General features: G+C 40.5%; 1 protein-coding gene across 11 annotated transcripts in view; it reads left to right on the forward strand.

Annotated features, from left to right (window-relative positions):
* Positions 1-22,374, forward strand: part of MYT1L (myelin transcription factor 1 like) — a 513,986-nt gene that overhangs the window by 309,549 nt on the left and 182,063 nt on the right. For all 11 annotated transcript variants that reach the window (XM_060234467.1, XM_060234449.1, XM_060234515.1 and 8 more), the window contains 3 exons: positions 2,214-2,268; positions 2,463-2,496; positions 2,800-2,862. In XM_060234467.1, the coding sequence (XP_060090450.1) occupies positions 2,214-2,268; positions 2,463-2,496; positions 2,800-2,862 (152 nt within the window). The remainder of the gene's footprint in view (positions 1-2,213; positions 2,269-2,462; positions 2,497-2,799; positions 2,863-22,374) is intronic.

Genomic DNA, 22,374 nt, shown 5'->3' on the forward strand with positions numbered 1-22,374 from the left:
GACTTTTGAGGTGACTGGAGGGAAACTTTGAGCCTGTGCCCTTAGATTCTGATTGGGTTAGGAAACGAACTTTTACAATGCAGGAAAACCTATAATTGGCTTGGATTGGGGTTAAGACCAGAGTTTAGACTTGTGTGAAGACTGTGACAGGGTCAATTTGCTTGGTTTTGGACCCCTTCTCAGGAGTGGAATGTTGAGGCTCTTTGTAAGTGAAGAATTATTTAGCAAGGTAGCTGTTAAGATGTCTGCCCAAAGCTGTCTGCCTACTGAGTCTTCCCAATTATCTGTGCTTCCTAGGATTTATGCTTAGTTATAAAAGATTTATTTTATTCATGAGTTTTGGATGTGAGTGGACTGCTTAGAAAAATCATGCTTGCAACACTGAAAAGTGGTGGGTGGGTTACTCTGACCATTTCTGACAGTATTGAATGGGAGGGGTGTTGGTTGTTGCTGAACTCCTGGAGTAACAACCCCAAGCAAGCAGGGGGCAAAGAAAAGGAGTTTTTTAGCTAGACCAGCTTGGTTATTGGCAACTCTTGATGGAAGGCGGCTGAAGGTCAAGAGCGCAGTTGTGACATGGTGTGTACACACAGTCAGAGAGTTCTTTTTTTGATTGCAGTTATTGCAATTTATAACAGTACTTATATACCACTTTCACGAGTCCAAAGTGTTGTTGGCCAGACAAACTTGCATGCATTTTAAAGTTTTAGAGGCCCTTTAAAAAAAAAAAAATCTAAATCCTTCAGATTTGGTAGGGGGTTTCATCTCACTGTTGGCGTATCAATTATTGTGCAAGAGAGTAAGAAGATTGTGACACTTAACAGGGGTCTCTTTCTAATGATGGTTAGTTCGTGCTAAGCAACCAATGTCTTTTAATTGGATTTGATTTAATAAGATTTTAATAGGATTGTTTTACAGTGGTACAAAGTAAGAAATTATATGCTCTCTAACTGCAATGCATGGGGAATACAATGAAAATTTTGCTATTTTATTTAGTGTGATATGTGGCAAGTTTTCACCTCTTTGTTTGCAAGGGCGTATGTGTAGGACATCCAGCAGTGCTATGAGATAGAGATAACCTTCCTATTAAGCACTAATGCTGAGATTTAATTTTAACATATGTTTTCTTGGGAAGGGGGGATTATATTGAATGAACATTGACCATTTGATAGTTACTTAAAGAGTGCAAGTTGTTTTCCCATGCTGTTTATCAGTGAAAATATTAATGATATTGGGTTCTGTTGTACAGTCATCATGTGCAAAATATGGTGTGAACTCTACCATGCTCTGAATGGAGAATCCTACTATTGCACACACTTATACAAAATGACTTCTGAAGTGTCCTCCAGTCCCATTTCCCCAATCCAGTGATCTATTCTGGGTGTTGTAGTTCTAATGTGTGCACAGAGCTTCCCACTGCTGCAGCTTTCCTGTTAATTTTCATGGAGATGGCTGATCCGTGCATGTATTCCTTCATGTGCATTCTTCTGCTTCCTCAATTGCAATTAATGGTACCCCATGATTACAACAAATCTGTAAATATGGCTGAGCACCTACTTAGATCTCTGATCAGAGATCACCATTCTCTTAAAAAGATCTGTGCTATGTAAACTTGACAGAATACTTTTGAATATATTCAAAGAATGGAGGCTTAACTAATGTTATATACATCAGATTTCCACAGAATATTGCTGCAGCCCCAAAAGAAAATGCCATATCTGCATGAAAGATGCAGACATCTAAAATCTTAATGTCTTTTTATGCTTGCTTGTTCTCTCCTATTTTAGTTTCTAATTTTGCCTAAAATTCTCTTTTGAAAGCATCGTAATATACTAGAATTCTTGGCCTCGGTTTTAAACTGCAGAGAAATCTCTTGCTTCCTGTCTCAACTGGGATTCCTTTAAAGAAAATCCCTTTATAAGGAAAGTGGAGGTAGAAACCTAATATACAAGGTGTTTGTTTTTTTTTTTAAAAAAATAGTTATGTGAACAAGCAGACAAACTCACTGATTAGAATTTTAAAAAGCCATGTGCTCTCCTGTTTCTAAACAAAATGTAGAGAGCCTTTCCAATGTAGACTTTTCCTTTACAGGATAAAATAGAATTAAAATATTTTCAATAAATTGTGTGTGAGAGAGAGACTGTATCAGTCTGTGCATTGATAGTCTGTGCATGCAGGATAAGAGCATTGACTGCCTGCTAATCTATTCCCAGATGGAGGTGGATGCAGACGAGAAGCGCCATCGCACACGGTCCAAAGGTGTTCGAGGTACGTCTCTTGCTTCAGTAAATCACTCAAGGCCCCTGCTCAGGGTGACCTTCATCCTCCAGAATCTCTTTGCATGATTCATTCTGACCCCTTGCTTTTTTACACAGCCTTTTTTTTTTGGCAATCTTCAACAGAAGAGGGGGGGTTATTTGTAATAGATGATAAATTTTTATATATTTTCCATCTCTCTGCAGTTCCCGTGGAACCAGCCATACAAGAGCTGTTCAGGTTAGTGCTCTGAGTGTAAAATGTATCCCCATTAGCAATTTAGAAAATTCATGCCTTTTAATGGGTATAATGCACTTTCAAGTTCATTGGTGGTTTGCTCATGCCCTGCTGCACTGATGAAATTAATTCCCCTGGGATTTGCTAATAAAAAGCATTCCCCCTCCCCCTCTTTTCCTTCAGTTATTTGATTTTTCGCTTTCTGTCTTTGTTGCCCTCCATCTCTGTAATACCTACTGCTTGCTTTTAATATAATCTCTGTGCAGCACACCTAAACCTGTATAATTAATTCCTTTCCTTTTACAGCTGCCCTACTCCTGGCTGTGATGGCAGTGGTCATGTTAGTGGGAAATATGCAAGACACAGAAGGTAATGTTTGTGTGCGCCCGTGTGTGTTGTTAATGAAATGAAGATCTTTAGTAAACAATTTGCCTGACCTGACCCTATTAATAGAAATTCCAGTGGTTGAAGAACAGATACTATCCCCTAACTTCTGTCTTTTTTTCTGTGTGGGTAATTGTAGTCTGCCTTTGTTAGAACACCTTAAACATTAACTTTTCTGTCCAACAAAACTGCAATGTAAACTGAAATCTAAAAAACTGAGGAGGTGTTTCTATCCCCCTTCCTTATTATTTAAACAAGCTTGGCACTGATTAGTCATGTTGAAGGATAATCTCAAAAATGCAAAAGGATATAGAATTGTGCTTTACTGAAGCGACTTGTCTCTGCTTCCCAGTTTTCCTTCTGAGGTTCATGTGTGGCAAATTAAAATGTGACCTTATTGACATTTTTCTGCCAGTGTGAATTTTGTCATTTATATAGTTCATATAATGGAGTGAAAACATGGACTTTTTGAACACAAGAGTTCAAGGATGAGGTTAGATCTAAAGGGCAAACATTAGAACAGTTCAGTGATAATGAATCTTCGAGATCCAGATAATTATATTATTGTCATCAGTTCTGTGACTTTACCTTCAGAGTAAGAGGAATGATGAAATTTCCAGTGATGAGAGGTGTTGGCCACTTATTGCCCACTTATTGTCTCAAAGCAGGATTATGTCTTGTATGGCTGTAACAGCATTTGCAAATTTAGTCTTTATATCTGAAGTACAAGGAACATTGATGTGGAATTTTAAAGGAGAAACAGATATAGATCTGTGCACAGATACAGCAGTACGTTCTGCTGATTTACTTCCTTCCACACAACCTCATCCTTCGCTGATATCCTTTTTCTCCATACAGTGTTTGTGATTGAGAACCCTGCAGGTAATGAAAGTGGAACTATACATTACATTGGACTTCCAATGGAAACAACTATCCTGTGCCCAGTTCCCTTCTCATCTACACAATGCCTGCTTCAGTTTAAGCTATCGCCTGATGTCATTATAGAGTTTGTTTCCTAAGCCCTTCCTCATTTCAATGGACGTTCTTCATTGGGCAAAGGAATGCACTGTGTATTGATGTTAGGGTATGTCATATGCTGAATTTGATGTTATGGAGAAAAAATAGGAATTCAGCGTACGTCTGTTGTTTTGACATGGAACTTAAAGAAGGTATCCCATCAAATTTCTGTCAGGATTCTGGAACTCTAAATCACAAGATCTTGTTTTCATAGCACTGATATAATAGTAATCTGACATGGTTCTATTTCTTTATTTCAAACTTCTGTACATGGTCACTCCCCACCCCCATTTACACACTGCTGATAAGCCAAACAGTCTATGTACAGTTGGTGAAATGTTGACTTATTCCCCACTATGCTTGTTCCGGCATCGGAGCTCTGAGCTCTTTCCCCCCACAATGCGTCTGTCCAATTTTGAACAAGCTGCCCCGGGGTTGTTACTTGCCCCGCCTCTTTCCCATGGCAAGCAAGCTCCTCCGAAAACTGGTTTCTGCTTGCTGCAGGAAAGAGGTGATGCAAGTTGCAGCCCCAGGGCAGCTTGTGTGAAATCTGATGGAAGCGTCAGGGGAAGAGTGAAATGTGAATCAGTTCATTGATGTCAATGGACATGAGCATTTAACTCAATGATGAATTGTGGCCAAATTGTAATTTCATTATTAGGCTTTGGTTTTGTTTTTTGAAGCAATTCTCTTTTAGATTCATGGACATTGTTTACTTCTTGGTACATTTGTTCTTGAAACATTTTCATACAAGCCAATAGCCCAGTCCTAAGATTTGCAACAGCAAATAAATTCTGAAGTTGGAATGTAGCACCTACATAGTGCTTGCAGAGTCATACAGCATGCTCAGATGTCACAGTGACATTGCAGACAGATATGCTGCCACAAATAGATTTTTGCCATGGTGTTTTAGCACTGCCCACTCTGAAATGTTGCCAATGACTCTATAGTACATGAAATAGGATTTTCAGATATAGTTTGCATGCATGTAAATCCCATTGGATTGGGGGGCGGGAGGGGCAACCACAAATTTGTATGCTGGAAATGGCAACTAAATTTCTTATTTAATATTTTGCATATGGATGGAACTTAAAAAAAAAACATGATGACCAAAAAGTCAGAATCCTGTTCACTGACAAAAAGTTACTTTTATTGTGCATCTACCAGTCCACTTTTTTTTTTTTGGGGGGGGGGGGGGGGAAATCTGTGGACCCTATGGTCTTAGCCACATACTGCCCAATATCGAACCTTCCATTCCTGGGTAAGGTAGTTGAGAGAGTGGTAACTGAGCAGCTCCAGATGTTCTTGGATGATGCCTCTGTGTTGGATCCATTTCAGTCTGGCTTCCACCCAGGTCACAGGATAGAGACCATGTTGGTCGCCCTTATAGATAACCTCCAGAGACATCTGGATCAAGGCAGGTTGGCACTGCTGGTATTACTCAATCTAACAGTAGCATTCAACATGGTTGATTATGATCTCCGCATGTGCTCTCTTGTCCAGTAAATCTGGGGGTTAGGGCTGGGTTGTCACCAGTATGCTGATGACACTCAGCTGTATCTCTGGATGGATGGACGGACTCTACCTTCAGGTATTTTGGCTAGGGCTCTGGAGGTTGTGACTGATTAGTTACAACAAAGCCAGCTGAAACTCAATCCAGCTAAGATGTAGATCCTGTTCCTCAGTTGTGGGGTGGTGGATTTGGGAATCCAACTCCCAGCCCTTTGTAATATCTATACCAATGGTAAAGAGTTTGGAGGCTCAGGTCACTTATGTTGTCAGATCAGTCTTCTACTATTTCTGGTTGGGCCGACTCCTGCCTTTCCTCTCACAATTTAGCAACAGTGATCCATGCAATGGTCACTTCCAGGCTTGACTGCTGGAACTTGCTGTACACAGGCCTACCCTTAACCCTGACCTGGAAGCTTCAGCTGGTACAAAATACATTGGCATGCTTGCTAACTGGGTCATCTGTGTGGACACACATTCAGCTGGTGCTGCACCAGCTGCATTGGTTGCTGGTTGAGTACCAAGGTTATAGTGTTAACTTTTAAAGCCCTATGTAACCAGGGACCAACATACTTGCACAACTGCCTCTCCCTGTTTGTTCCCCAAAGAGTTCGGTGTTCTATACCAGCACTAAGTAATAGTCCCTGGCCCAAAAGATGTCCATCTTTCCTTGACCAGGACCAGGGCCTTTCCAGCCCTGGCCTCAGCCTAGTGGAACATGCTTCTGATCGAAATCAGGGCCCTGTGAGATTTGTTGCAATTTCATAGGGCTGCAAAATGGAGCTATTCCAACCGTCCTTCAGTTGAGGCAGTGGACAGCAAACAACTTTGGCCTCCCGTGCCTCAGACCATAAGTCTAATTGGTTCGTGTGCCATTTAGATTTGCCAGAACAGTGGAACTACTTCATAAAATGATCTAGCACCCTCCCTGGCATCAGTGAAGTGGTCACTGGAATGGATACTAATTACTGAGCTGCTAATGATTTTGACTGGGTTATTCAATTTTAAATTGGTTAATGTTATTTTAATGCTGTAATGATTTTGACTGGGTTATTCAATTTTAAATTGGTTAATGTTATTTTAATGCTGTAAAGTTTATAGAATTAATTTATTGTGGTATGAATAACATAAGCTGCCTTGAACCCGCTTGCGTGGTAGGGTAAAAATATCAAAATAAATAAATTATGAATATCTGTTATTTTTGAAAAGTTTTAATCCAGTGACACCTTTAAGACCAGCAAAGTAATTCTGGGTATAAGCTTTTGTGTGTGTGCACACTTCTTCAGTTATTTTATTTTTGTTATATTAGTGTTTTATATTACTATAGTTTTAAATATAAAAAGGACACACCCAGTGAGTTTGGTGCTTATTTGGAAATCATAAAATATGGATGGAATCCCATAGGCTGGCTCTCTTAATAGTGGTGTTTTCAATGGCGTAGCTTTGAGATCATTTTTTTGTTCCTTTTAGCCTGATTCTGTAACAGAAACTACCTAAATGTAGAGATTTATCAATTTGTGCTGTTACAGAAACATCACTGCAGCTCAACATCACTCCAGCCAGTTTGGTGTAGTGGTTAAGTGAGCAGACTCTTATCTGGGAGAACCGGGTTTGATTCCCCACTCCTCCACTTGCACCTGCTGGAATGGCCTTGGGTCAGCCATAGCTCTGGCAGAGGTTGTCCTTGAAAGGGCAGCTGCTGTAAGAGCCATCTCAGCCCCACCAACCTCACAGGATGTCTGTTGTAGCCGCTCTGAGTCTCTGATTCAGAGAGAAGGGCGGGGTATAAATCTACAGTCTTCTTTAATTTGTCCTCAGTCAGGTACTTCATAGAGTACTTGAATGAGTATAAATTACTTCAGGTACTTCATAGAGGTGCTCCAGAGGCATTAGTATTTCTAATTCCACGTTCAGGATACCTATGCTCTGGGAAAGGCTGGACGTTCAGCAGGGGCAGCTGATACCACCTTAAGGAATGGCATAAGGTTTATTAGTGGTCCTCAGAATTAGATATCATGGTGCAACTATGTACTACTGCCTTAGATAGTAGGGGATTTCAAAGGCAGAGCAAGGAGTCTCTGCACAGAGTTAAGATGTGATGGTAACTGATAATGATTCCTAGAATAGGGCTTTTAGTGATTTATATTGCCGTTCAGCTTAAATGTATGGGTAGAGCTGTGAAGGATATTCCTTACATTTAACGTTGCTGCCAAGCATAGTGTATTTGGTGTAGAATCACCCTTGCCTTGAAGAATGAATTTTCCAGTGAATTTTGATTGTGTTTGGTGCTGGTGCTGCTTCCCATAGTTGTTGCTGCAGCATCTTCTTCCTATAGTTACTGCAGCTGTCTCCAAACTGAATCAATCTAATATAGTGAATACGATGGCATTAAGGTAGCCAAAGAGATTGCAGGTTTAACATCATCAGAAACGTATACAGGCTGTGTTGAATGGCACATGGACGATCCTACCTAGTTAGGGATCATGAAAAGAATAGTATGACATCACATTTGATAACCCAATCAGATTGGCCACATGGTGAGAGCAAGTATAAAAAGCTGAAAGTGAGAACAAGAAATGGAAATTTAAATGGGCATGGGAACATTTTTGAAAGAATGCTGAAAGGTTGTCAAAAGGGGATTTTCAGACACTACAAAAATGTTAATGAAAAAGTACGTGTAACTTTCATTCAACTATATGTATACTGGTATCTTTTGACTGAATTAGATATTTTTAAGAAACAGAACCATATCCTGCTATCCCTAGCAAAACCATCTATTTCACATACTGATCAAAGTTTGACATGTATTTATTTGAAAACAGGTGGAAGAACAACGATTTTAGTCTACCATTTATTTTTGAAAAATATATGTGTTGTACTGTTTCAGAGATCCGAATACAGTGATTTGTTAGCAAAATGTAAGTTTACTTAAATTTTTGCAGATTTTGGTTTCATGTTTTGCTTTGTGTAAAATGCAAACCACCACAATGGCTGAAGTATAGCATCAAATCCTTCCTCTCATAAATTCTAGGATTAGGTCCTATAGGTAAATGATATTAACCATTACATAATTAAAAATAAAATATAGTTCTGTGCTTCTATGCAATTGACAATATAATTTTGAAACATGGCAATTAATATATGTTTGTAAAAGAAAGGAACTGCGAATGATATACATTGTTGAACATTTAGAGCTTCTGGTTGAAATTTTGTTCACTTTCAAATATGAATTTTGTATTTTGCTTTCTTGACATGATCCCTCTATGTCAATAGATGAACAGACTGGATCTTGAAGCTGTTAATTAAATGAATATTTGAGGGCGTTTCACAAACCAGACAATTTGGAAAAATATCAAAATTATTTTTTCTGACTGTTAATGAATTCTTAACACCCTAATTATCAGTTACGTCCATGGAACAGACCTCTTATTAATATGAGTGGAAAGGAAACTTTCAGTTGACGGGTTATGGTTTCTTTCTTTTTTTAAAAGAATATTTGCTGATCAATACTTTTGCAAATACATCTTTATTTGTAATAGTGTTGGTGGAAAGTCAGGGGTAGTGTAATTTCATGTAAAGTTGAACAATGTTAAGTTTTCTGTCACAGTTATTTGTTTCCACAGTGAATTTTTAGTACACCAATTCTTCTAAGAGAGAGACACTGGGGTTATGATCCTTTCCTTTCCAATGAAAGACCAGCTGTTCACTGCAAATGTAGCCTGAGATCCTGCATGAAATCATGTTCTCTGCGCTCAGTGTGTGCTTTAGCTAGATTTGGGGGTTTAACTTGAAGTTGTTTGCAAGGATACATTGCATCCTAGTTATCTAATGTGGCCCTAGCCTACTTAAAATAATCAGTGCTTTTTTTTTTTTGAGCAGGAATGCAGTTCCAGCTGGCTTGGTGTCAGGCGGTGTGGCCTAATATGCAAATGAGTTCCTGCTGTGCTTTTTTGGTAGATTGTAGATTTGGCAGGGATAGCAAAATTCCTTTATCCCAAAATCTTCAGATCCACCATCTAAACAACACTTCCTGTTGCTACTGCTATCTTCCAACATTCCAATTCCAATGTTCATACACAAGTGTCCAACCCACTTCTCCATCATTATTTTATTTATATGACTCCCACTGCCTGGAACTTTGGAGATGCTGTTTCTTATTTCGCTTCCTCTTAGTTCTACTAAAAGGCACGGGGTGGGGGGATGGACAAGTCTTCTTTGTAGTTTTAGGGAAATAATTTTCTAACTTTGTTTTCTGGGGAACCCTGGAATTTTTGGAAACTTATCAGAGATTCATTGATAAGAAGGCAATAATGGGGTGATGGAGATAGTTTGCTCACACCTATGGACATTTCCTTGTAAATATCGATTGTGCTCTAAAGTGCACCTTTGCTGGAAGACGATGAAGACCAACAGACCTTACCATCAGTTTGCTTGAACTGGTTGTGCATCTGAAAACATTTCTCAGAGTTGTTTTGCCAAGAGGCAAAGAGGTTCTTTTTCCCCAAGGGAATTAAAGGGCAATACGCACACCAGTGGTGAAGGGAAAGGGTTTTGTTGAAATCTCTGATAGTGAGATAGAAACAAAGTTCAAGCAGTAACAGAGAACAAAACAGAGAATATACCAACAGGGCTGGACCTAGACCGTTTGGCAACCTAGGCAAGGCTTAACTACTTCTCTCCCTCCCCACCCCCACACACTGATAACCAATTCTATCCTGTGGGCCCATGGGATGGAATGAAGTCCATTCTCTCCTGTGGGCCCATAGGAAAGGATGGAGAGATTAGGCTGCAGCTGCGGCATGACCCCAGATAAGGGATTTAAAGTTTAAAAAGTTTAAAATCCCTTTTCTAGTATTGCTTCACTAGTCCACACCTCTCAGAGACTCTGAGAGGCATGTGCAGGGGGTAGGAGGGGTAGAAGATATTTTTCCTGCTTTTGCACTCCCTACATTCCAGTACTGGGTACGTGAGACTAACACCTAAACAACCCACTCCCATGTGCATTAATGAAAGTCAGGTGAACATTTAGCAAAGAATATTTTATATATATATGGCTTATATATTATAATAATTGTATATATATATATATATATTATATATATGGCTTTTTTGGTAGAGAAAGCCCAGCAGGAACTTACTTGCATATTAGGCCACACCCCCTGACAGCACCATAGTTTCACACAGGGCTTTTTTGTAGAAAAAAGCCCAGCAGGAACTCATTTGCATATTAGGCCACACCCCTTATGCCAAGCCAGCCGGAACTGCATTCCTGTGCATTCCTGCTTTAAAAAAAAAAGCCCTCTGTGTGTTTGTGCATGTGTATTATTATATATATTAGAGAGAGAGAGTGGCTCCAGCACTAGTAATACTTTCAGATCTGATTTGCTAACAGGGCCTCTTTGGGCACAAATGGAGAAATCTGTGGCTTACCACTGTCCTTGAAATTACAATCACGCTCCACAAAATGCCAGTGCAAAAGTCCATCGCAATTTGAAGGATTTTCTTGTCAGATGACTCTGCAGACATGATTTCCTGAAAATAAAGTCTGAAAAATTATTGCTTTGGGGTACATAAAAAAAATACTTCATTGATTTGTAAGGTCCATTTGAGCTGCCAGGGAACTGCGTCTTTGAAGCCATAGCTCAGTTACCCTTGAACAGTATAGACTTATTATCAAAATCCATTTTCAGAGCCAGTTTATCTCTGAAAAACAGGTATGAGGAATGAGTAAAGGATGCAACACTACCCAGAATCATATGCTTAGTTCCCAAGGGAAATAGGATACTCGACTAGGTGGACTTTGCTCTGAATCAGCACTGCAGTTGTTATGTCCTTAAACCAAAGTTAATATATTCATTCCTGAGAAAGATGTCTTATAACAGGGATGGCCAAACTGTGACTCTTTCGCGCATCTTTTGTGACTCTTGACGCCCCCACCACCCCATGGCCAGCTTGGAGATGGCATTTGTCTTTTAAAATCACATATCCAATTCAAGCCAGCCAGCATCTTGGAGAATGCATGTAAAGTTGCTTTCTTTCCACCTCTCCCTCCTTCCCCCATTTTCCTTCCTTCCTTCCTTCCTTCCTTCCTTCCTTCCTTCCTTCCATCCATCCATCCATCTTGTGGTTCTCAAATATCTGACATTCATGTCTTACAGCTCTCAAACATCTGATGTTTATTCTGTGGCTCTTGCATTAAGCAAGTTTGACCACCCCTACCTTATAATCTAGTAGCTTCAAGAACACAGTAACAAGACTATTTACACATGTGCATTCATTAGTTGTAGCCTTAAGCATAACTTTTATAGGTCAGTTACTACAGATTAATCAACTACAGATTAATCAATCAAGTGAGCAGTGAAGTGGCCAAGTTTGCGGATGACACTAAATTGTTCAGGGTGGTGAGAACCAGAGAGGATTGTGAGGAACTCCAAAGGGATCTATTGAGGCTGGGTGAGTGGGCGTCAACGTGGCAGATGCGGTTCAATGTGGCCAAGTGCAAAGTAATGCACATTGGGGCTAAGAATCCCAGCTACAAATACAAGTTGATGGGGTGTGAACTGGCAGAGACTGATCAAGAGAGAGATCTTGGGGTCATGATAGATAACTCACTGAAAGTGTCAAGACAGTGTGCGTTTGCAATAAAAAAGGCCAATGCCATGCTGGGAATTATTAGGAAGGGAATTGAAAACAAATCAGCCAGTATCATAATGCCCCTGTATAAATCGATGGTGCGGTCTCATTTGTAGTACTGTGTGCAGTTCTGGTCGCCGCACCTCAAAAAGGATATTATAGCTTTAGAGAAGGTGCAGAGAAGGGCAACTAGAATGATTAAAGGGCTGGAGCACTTTCCCTATGAAGAAAGGTTGAAACGCTTGGGACTCTTTAGCTTGGAGAAACGTCGACTGAGGGGTGACATGATAGAGGTTTACAAGATAATGCATGGAATGGAGAAAGTAGAGAAAGAAGTACTTTTCTCCCTTTCTCACAATACAAGAACTCGTGGGCATTCGATGAAATTGCTGAGCAGACAGGTTAAAACGGATAAAAGGAAGTACTTCTTCACCCAAAGGGTGATTAACATGTGGAATTCACTGCCACAGGAGGTGGTGGCGGCCACAAGTATAGCCACCTTCAAGAGGGGTTTAGATAAAAATATGGAGCACAGGTCCATCAGTGGCTATTAGCCACAGTGTATGTGTGTATAAAACATTTTTTGCCACTGTGTGACACAGAGTGTTGGACTTGATGGGCCGTTGGCCTGATCCAGCATGGCTTCTCTTATGTTCTTATGTTCTTAACCTTTTCTATCATTCATTGTCAAGTCAAATTAATCATTAAATGCTGACAACGTATATGTTTGGATGCAAATAATGTTTGGATGCATCCTCAAATAATCAAAGAACAATATTTTATTTTTATTCATTGTAAATATTTGTACCCTATTTTCTTCCCCAGTGGTGATCCAAAATGGTTTACAGTGTTGTTTTTCCCTTCTCTATTTTTTTTCACAACAACAATCCTGTTAGGTAGGTTAAGCGGAGGGAGAGTGAATGATTATCTAAAGGTCTCCCAGCAACCTTCCATGACAAAATGGGGATCTAAACCTGGGTCTCCCCGATTCTAGTCCAACACGGACTACTACAACATGCTATACAAAGGATGTTTATGTGTATATGAACTACCCTTAATATTTGTATAGTCAATGAGTGTCTTCCCCCCCCCCACCTTAATGGTATCAATTGATACCACAAAGAAGCTTTTTATTACACAATACCCCCACTGCTTGAGTCAAGTTTTCTGCAGGTATACTCCTTACCAAAATGCTGTGTTATTGGAAAGGACATAGAAACTGAATGGAGGCCATCTTAAATCTAAATGTTTTGACTTAATGGGATGATACATCATGGTGTCAGTTACACTGCTGGGGTGTTCATTTTTTCTATTGTTTATTTTTTCCGTTAATATTGTTCCCCTTTGATTTTAATATTAAACATAATTTCCATCTAACTTTGGTTTTCTAATTGGAATAAAATCATCTAGGATTCTGCTCTTTGGTCAAGGCCTGTTACCTGTCAAATTTCAGACTCAGAGAAGAATGGACTGAGGAAGGCTGTAAAGTAGGTCGTGATAAAATGGACATTAGTAGCATATAAATAATAAACAAAATAAAATTTGTACATCACACTATATTTAACAGGTACATGGTATCTGCTCTATACTCAGCAAACAAGAATCATGTGAGGATATACCACAAAACCTCTTTTTGCTTCTGCAATGCTAGTACATGTGTGTGTGTTTTTCTCCTTCTTTCCCTTGATATGTGGGAATAACTAAATTTCCTCTAAAGCAGCTTATAGATGGTGACTGTTGGCAGGAAGATGGCTTGAAGGAAAGACTTTAAAAACCCTGACACTGATCTTGCTTTTGAGTGCAGTGGTTGCCTTTGGTAAAAAAGCCACTGTGGTGTGGTGTTGAAGAGTGTCAGACAGATATCTGGGAGGCCCAGTTTGGAATCCCAGCTTGTTCCAGGGCAGCTTGCTGAGCAACCTTGGGCCAGTCACATTCTCACAGGCTAGTCTATCTCACAGGATAAAATGGAGGAGAAGAGAATGGTGTAAGCTGCTTTGAATCCCCACTGGGGACTATTCAGGTTATAAATGAATTAAATGCATTAAAATGACAAATACATTTTATTTGACAAAATGACAAATGCATTAAAGTGACGAAATCTGTTAAAAGATCATGCGGCACATAATGCAAAGTCTGTCTCCCTGTTTATTACTGAATGCACTATTTTGTTTACATAATTTGTTAAAATCTGAATACATCTCTGTTGCAAAATGATTGCCAGTCCTTAATGCATTTTGGTGACGTCCCCAAAGCATGACTTATTTCAAACCAGGAACTAAAACACTCAGTATCCTCAAAGAATACATTTGCATTTGAACCAAAGCCAAGAGGCTATCTGTTAAATTGGGCAGCATCTCCAACTATTACCATCAATACCTTCCATAGCATCCTTCAAATGAAGTATCCCCTTCCCAAACCATATGAAACTAGAGTAAGCTTTGTGAATTGTTGATGGCCGTTCAGTGAGCATATCAATAAGCTATGGGTAAATGTGGGCCTTTTCACTCCCGTGGGCAGCACATTAGGCATCGCATCAGTCACTGACTGATTTCTAATATTATTTTGCATTGTTATGCTACCTTATTAGAAGATTAAATGTTAAACATATGGTGTGAAGAATTTGCAAACTGATGACCTTGTCACAAATACATTGACTGAAGGAATAGATTGTTGAAAGAACCAAGCATGGAGGGATGGAGAAGGGATGAGTTCATCTTATTTCTGCTGAGGAGACTGAGGGCGACTTAGCCTATACTGCAAGGCTGTTACCACAATATGGTCTATTTATACCAGGGGTGTTGTTGTTATGAGGGCTGGATCTAACATAAATGAGACCTTATCAGGCCGGGCCATGTGTGTCATAAAATGTAATGCCAGGTAGCAGAGATATGAATTTTATAAGGACACAGACCAACACTTTTTTTTTTTAAACACCCTTAAAATAAAACATTGCAATATCTTGTTTATTTAACAGTCTCTGATAACTGACACCTCTTGCTCTGGATCATTGCATCAAAATTGCGATAATTATGTTGTGACCTGCCCTGAGTCCACTTTGGTGGGAGGGCAGGATAGAAATTGAATTAATACATAATAATAAATAAAATCTGAAGACAATGTCTGTGCTGTAGCAATTTTGAGTATGCTGTTTGGGTGTTGTTCAGCTTTGTATCTGTAAGTTGCAAATCTACTTTTGATTTATAAACATTCATTACAGAACTCTCATGGTCAATGCTTTGAGCCTAAGAGAGACCCAGAGGAAAACATGAAATGGCTGGGTATTGAGAGTTTTGCTCTGCTCTGTAGCTCCTGTGCAATTGAGCAAGCCTGTGATGCAGAAGAAAGCTGTGATGCAGAAGAAAGCAAGAGAGAGGGAGAAGGAAGCAGACTTGCTTGCAGGCCTGATAGGAGCCCTCTGGGGGTCTAGTCCAGCCTCCAGGCTGCATATTTGACACCCCTGATTTATTCAGTTTCAGAAATAGATACTTTTTCTCACATGAGCTCTTAAGATTGCATGCGTGAGCCAAGATTTGCAGGTGGGAAAGGGACTGTATTACCCATTTGCAGGGCTTTTTTGCAGAAAAAGCCTAGCAGGAACTCATTTGCATATCAGGCTACATTCCCTGATGCCAAATCAGCCAGAACTGTGTTCCTGTGCATTCCTGCGCAAAAAAAGAAGAAGATGATGATATTTGGATTAATATACCGCCCTCCACTCTGAAGCGTCTCAGAGCACCCCACAATCTCCTTTACCTTCCTCCCCCACAGCCAGAGGCATCACTAGGGTGGGTTGCACCCTGGGGTGTAACTGATTCAAGTCACCCCCCCCATTGGGCATCACCCCTTTTGGAGGGCTGCATCACCCCCTCCGCACACAACCCCGCCCACTTCACATGGCCCCTCCCTCATCCACCCTCTGGTCACATGACCAGCCCCCGTAATCCAAGATACCAGTTTTGCAGCATTTAAGTTTCCCCCACTCACCCACACGCTTTTAGCTGAGCCGGCGGCAGCGCAGCCCCGGTTTCAGAATCCCTGCCAGCCCACACACAGCAGCAGCGTTCTAGTCCCAGGGCCAGCCCCTTCCTGTTGGGGGGGGCATGGGTCAGTGCCTGGGGCCAATGAGAATACTCTGGGGGAGGGCCGATGGCCCCCTTAGCCCTGCCCTAGTGACGCCGCTGCCCACAGCAGACACCCTGTGAGGTGGGTGGGGCTGGAGAGGGCTCTCACAGCAGCTGCCCTTTCAAGGACAACCTTTGCCAGACCTCTTCCTATTTGTACGAGACCCAGAGAAATAGCACTTGAACACTAGTTGCACAGGTGTTGCTATCTGATTCATGTTGTTTAGTGGTGGCTTTAGTTGTGCATTTGCCATGCCACAGTATTTTGGCTGGAGGTTGTATTCCTTCAAGCAAATTCATTTTTTAAGTGCATGTTCCAGTCATTTCCTCTCAGGGCTTTTTTGTAGCAGGAACTCCTTTGCATATTACAGGGCTCTTATTACAGGGTCTACTGCAAGCTCTTGGAGGATTGGCTACATCAGGGGTGTGTGGCTTAGTATGCACAAGAGTTCCTGCTACAAAAAAGTCCTGTTTCCTCTAAAGCACAATTGAAATGCATAGCTACTTTCCCAGAAAAAAACTACAAACACATGCTTGAAAATGTATACTCTGGCATTGTAAAGACATACCTGAATCTGTTCAGTGCCAGCCACTTAGTATTATCCTGTGTTGAAAGATCTAAACTGACTGGTTGTCCTTTTTTTTGGGGGGGGGGGGTGAAATTCAAAGTCCCTTTAGAGCCAGGGTACTTGAAGAACCACCTCCTCCCATACTGTTCAGCTCTCAGCTAAGACGCTTTTCTAAAGCCCTACTCTCTTGTGGCCCTTCTTGCAGAGAGTAGGCAGTTAGTAACTGAAAAAGCCCTTTAGATTGTTACTAACTGCCTACTCTCTGCAAGAAGGGCCACAAGAGAGTAGGGCTTTAGAAAAGCGTCTTAGCTGAGGGCTGAACCGTATGGGAGGAGGGCTCTAAAGGGCTTTTTCAGTGGCAGCACTTTGCCTGTTGAATGCTCTCCCCCTTAAAACTAGCTTGATTCCTACTTTACTTCCTTTAGGCACCAAGCCAAACCGTTCCACTTTATTCAAGTTTGTAGCTAAGGATTCAATTTCTTGGCTGATGCTTTCTTCATCTACATCATTTTTAGGCTGTTTGATGTTTGTTTCATGCTGTTTTTATGCACTGGCTTGTTTTTATGACTTGGTTTAATTTCTTTATTTTGTTTATAATGGCTGTGTTTTAAATGATGTTGTTTTCTTATTTTAGTTGTAAGCCCCCACCACCACACATACAAATCCTGATATTATATTGTAATTAATTGTGGTGTTCCTTAGCAGTGTTTATGCTGCCTTATTATTGAGCCACACTGATCCGGATAGCCCAGGCTAGCCTGATTTCACCAGATCTTGGAAGCTTAGAAGGGTTAAGAACATAAGAACATAAGAGAAGCCATGTTAGATCAGGCCAATGGCCCATCCAGTCCAACATTCTGTGTCACACAGCGGCCAAATATATATATATATATATATATACACACACACACACACACACACACACATACACACTGTGGCTAATAGCCACTGATGGACCTCTGCTCCATATTTTTATCTAACCCCCTCTTGAAGGTGGCCATGCTTGTGGCCGCCACCACCTCCTGTGGCAGTGAATTCCACATGTTAATCACCCTTTGGGTGAAGAAGTACTTCCTTTTATCGGTTTTAACCTGTCTGCTCAGCAATTTCATCGAATGCCCACGAGTTCTCGTATTGTGAGAAAGGGAGAAAAGTACTTCTTTCTCTACTTTCTCCATCCCATGCATTATCTTGTAAACCTCTATCATGTCACCCCTCAGTCGACGTTTCTCCAAGCTAAAGAGCCCTAAGCGTTTCAACCTTTCTTCATAAGGAAGGTGTTCCAGCCCTTTAATCATTCTAGTTGCCCTTTTCTGAACTTTCTCCAATGCTATAATATCCTTTTTGAGGTGCGGCGACCAGAACTGCACACAGTACTCCAAATGAGACCGCACCATCGATTTATACAGGGGCATTATGATACTGGCTGATTTGTTTTCAATTCCCTTCCTAATAATTCCCAGCATGGCGTTGGCCTTTTTTATTGCAAACGCACACTGCCTTGACATTTTCAGTGAATTATCTACCACGACCCCAAGATCTCTCTCTTGGTCAGTCTCTGCCAGTTCACACCCCATCAACTTGTATTTGTAGCTGGGATTCTTGGCCCCAATGTGCATTACTTTGCACTTGGCCACATTGAACCGCATCTGCCACGTTGACGCCCACTCACCCAGCCTCAACAGATCCCTTTGGAGTTCCTCACAATCCTCTCTGGTTCTCACCACCCTGAACAATTTAGTGTCATCCGCAAATTTGGCCACTTCACTGCTCACTCCCAACTTTAAATCATTTATGAACAAGTTAAAGAGCATGGCCATGGTTGGCCATGGTTAGTATTTGGATGGGAGACCACCAACAAAGTCTGGGGTTGCAATGTGCAGGAAGGCAATGGCAAACTACCTCTGGATGTTTCTTGCCTTGAAAATCTGATGGGGCCACCAAAAGTCACTACAACTTGATGACACTTCCCACCACTATTACTGAGGTCCCATTATTATGCTACTTGAAGCACCATGGTTACTGCATGCACTTGACTTCTGGATATGAATTGCAAGTAATGTGGTGTTAATTTTGAAGGTTGGTGCCATTGATTGGATTACACATAGGCATTTTTACATGCTTCTGCAAATGCTCAAAAGTCGCTCTTGCAATTGCTTGTTAAAAGACTACTCAGAACAGTTAGTGCAAACAGGGTCATTCTTTGTAAAACCATGTGACATTTGTGTCAGGGAATCATGCAATGGTTACCAAGCCCAGAAGGTTGCAAGCCTGAGCTGAGCTCTGATTAAATGTCACAAATGTGCTAGGTTGGGGCATACATTCGCATACTTTAGTAATCTAGCAGTAGAAAAGAGCAAGAGTCCAGTAGCACCTTAAAGACTAACACAACTTGTGGTAGGATATGGCAGGGGTGGCCAACAGTAGCTCTCCAGATTTTTCCCCCCCTACAACTCCCATCAGCCCCAGCCAGCATGGCCAATGGCTGGGGCTGATGGGAGTTGTAGGCAAAAAACATCTGAAGAGCTACCGTTGGCCACCCCTGGGATATAGGCCTTTGTGGGTCACTGCTCACTTCTTCATATCAGTCAAGTCTACAGAACCAATAGTTATGTACAGAAATGTTTTCTGTAGATTCCCATTATTGGTGGGACATTTTTTTTTCTTCCCATAAGTGGGAAAGGCTTTCCCCAAACTTTGTTTGATTATACAAAGAATGAACCATTGCTGTTACAGTATCCAACTTATTTGTGCATTGTGGGAGAATTATGGGATTCTACCCACTTTTCCACTGGTATGAGGGAAGAGAGGACACCCCTCCCCTTTAAAAGGCTGTGATGGGGATTATGGGAAGAAAGTTACTTGTAACAAGGATTCATTGATGAGGGGAAATGGGCAGAATTGTCCCATCTTCCCTATTGTAGCCACATAACAGCTGATAGGATCCAGCCCCATGTTTTCTTAATAATTACATCATTTGTTTCTGCTAGTTGTATAACTTGTTTCCATACCCTTCCCTATTAGCACTTTCAGAAATGTTTGGGTTATAGCACTATGTAGAAGACAATTGTATGACCAGATACCTATTGGTTATAGGATTAACAACACCACTCTCCCCCCCCCCAATGCTGCACCTTCATCTATGTTATTTCCTCTGTTTTCATAACCCTTTAATTCTTCTTAAAGAAACTAACACCCCAAGTGCAGCTGACTCCTCTAAAGTTAGCTGCCTCATCATAGGGATGACATATTGTGTCGTTGGATTCTGACTTGCACTAAAAAGCAGCTCCACCTTCCCCATCATCTGAAACTACCTTGGGGGTGGGGGTGGGGGCATGCATGCACTTTTCATCCCCAGGATTGTAGCCAAGGCACTTGCTTTCAGTCTCTGAAATCAGGATTCCCTTATCAGCCACTTTGATACCAAATATTATATATACCGTAGAGCTGTTTTATTTCCCCTCCCCCCACTTATGATTTCTTAAAACCGATCCCCGAAACTGGTAATTTGATTTTTTAAAAATAAATAATTGTCAATTTAGTTCAGATTTAAAAAAGAGGAGACAATTGCTTGAGCATCCAGTTAAGACATAGACAAACATTTCAGCTTCCAACTTTAAAATGAAAGGTTTCAAATGTACGTCTCTTATTAGAAAATCCATCCTTATTAAAAAAAAAATTATTGAATTTTCTTCAGCTCGTTGTGCCATATTTCTTTTCCTTCATTCCCCCCTCCCTTGTTTCTTATACCTTTTCACCCACCAGTTTGATTGCCATGGCTGCAGCCGTGGGTGAATAATTGCCTGTCTTCACAGGAGCATGTTCTGGAGCTAAAGTCGAGTGCTTGCTTCCTGATGTATGCCTCATTTGGATTCTGCCGACAGCCTAGGGGCTGTATTATTCATGCCTTGACAGATAGCACTCACTAAAAGCATTGGAACCAGGCCAGGTACTGGCAGAGAGATAGTGGAGCATTGCAACTTGCAACAGAGAAGAGCATCTATAATGCTGGTGTGGGGGGAGAGAAATCCTCATACCTCCTCTTTTACTGGTTTTTATTTTGAGGGGAAAATATTCATTTGCATCAAAAATAAAACACCCTAAAAACAAATACATTCCCTCCCTCCCTTTAGCTTCTCTACCCCACCCCAGTTCTTAAAAGCATGCTTGAAAGTTTAACACAATTTTCCACATTTAATTGCAAAGCTGATTTTAATTAGTAAGGCCCTGCATGTGAAAAATGAAGATTCACTTGGGTGAGTGTAACACATTGCAGTGTCTGCTGAATGCTCTAATTAATGTATGGCGGCTGTACAACAGGGTGCACTGTGGGATATTTATGAAAAATTCTGTGCACGCAGACGCCTATCTGTATGTTCTTGAATCTACAAGAATAAATAACTCCCCCCTCCCCTTTATTCTTTATGAGGCATCATTGTGTATGCCATCACTCCATCCATAAACTTTACGACATGCCTGTCCTTTTTACTATTTGTCAATGATTCCATAAATCAGCAGTCAGGGCACACATATTTTAACATTAATTTGAAGGCAGAGCTTTATTTGTGCACTGTTCAGAAATCAAAGTTCATTTGGGCAAAAAAAAGGTGAGTGTACACTTTGACTTTTAAAAAAAAATCCAGAAAAATAGTATGAAATCTTTGAAATAAAGATATCTATGACTTCAAGATGGAAATTAGTTTTTACTAAGATACGGAAATATTGATAAAATGAAGCATTCTTATAATGGGTCAAGCTTTGAATTGCTGAATTAGTTGACAATACATTTGTCAATTAAAAAAAGAAAGTATTCTGGTAAATAAGAGAAATGTGATTTGAATAAGAATTTATTTTTTAAAAATTAGACGGTTGTGTTTTAAATACACAAGCACACAGGAGAGTGAGTATTCACACATTGCCTGCACTGTGTCATATTATATGAAACATTTTCTTCAGATGGTTTTCAGTCCTAACAAACAATATTGCAAAGATTTTCAAACTGAGCATGGGTAAATAATAAATAAATGTAATGGCAGAGAATCTATAATATATCTGAGGGCTGTATTGGCTGCTGTTTGAATCCAGCAGTATACTCAGTCAGAATTCATGATTAATGGTTAAAGTATAAACCAGAGTCTAAAACAAGGACAAAATATGTACCAAAAATAGGTGTGTGGAACTGCTAGGCAGTGGAGATATTTGATATTTTCTTAAAGCTTTGTTACTTCTGCCATTTGAACTGGAGAACAGCCATTTAATTTTCTGCAGGTTTTCATGACCTTGATGTGTCATGAGAAGTAATCTGAATTAAGGCAGCATTAACTGTTATACTACATGCAGCAGTCTAGTCAAACTGGATTCTCCTGCTGAGGTGTAATTATCAAATATTGCTTTTATGTGGAGCGTATCCGCACCTTACCTCCTGTGTTTATCTCTTCATATTTCTTTCACTTCAGATCTCACAGGGCAGCAGTGTTCATTTCACAATAATATTGCTATACAACAGCATCCGGTTTCATGATGGGTAAATTTAAAATAGAACAGGACCTTGATAAGTCTGTGTGCATCTCCCACAATGATCAATTTATTGGAGCTGATACTTAAACTAGGCCGCAATTTAGCTCCATTGGATATGTAATACTGGATGC

This window comes from Heteronotia binoei, chromosome 1, assembly GCF_032191835.1.
Source record: "Heteronotia binoei isolate CCM8104 ecotype False Entrance Well chromosome 1, APGP_CSIRO_Hbin_v1, whole genome shotgun sequence".
NCBI classification, from domain to species: Eukaryota; Metazoa; Chordata; class Lepidosauria; order Squamata; family Gekkonidae; genus Heteronotia; species Heteronotia binoei.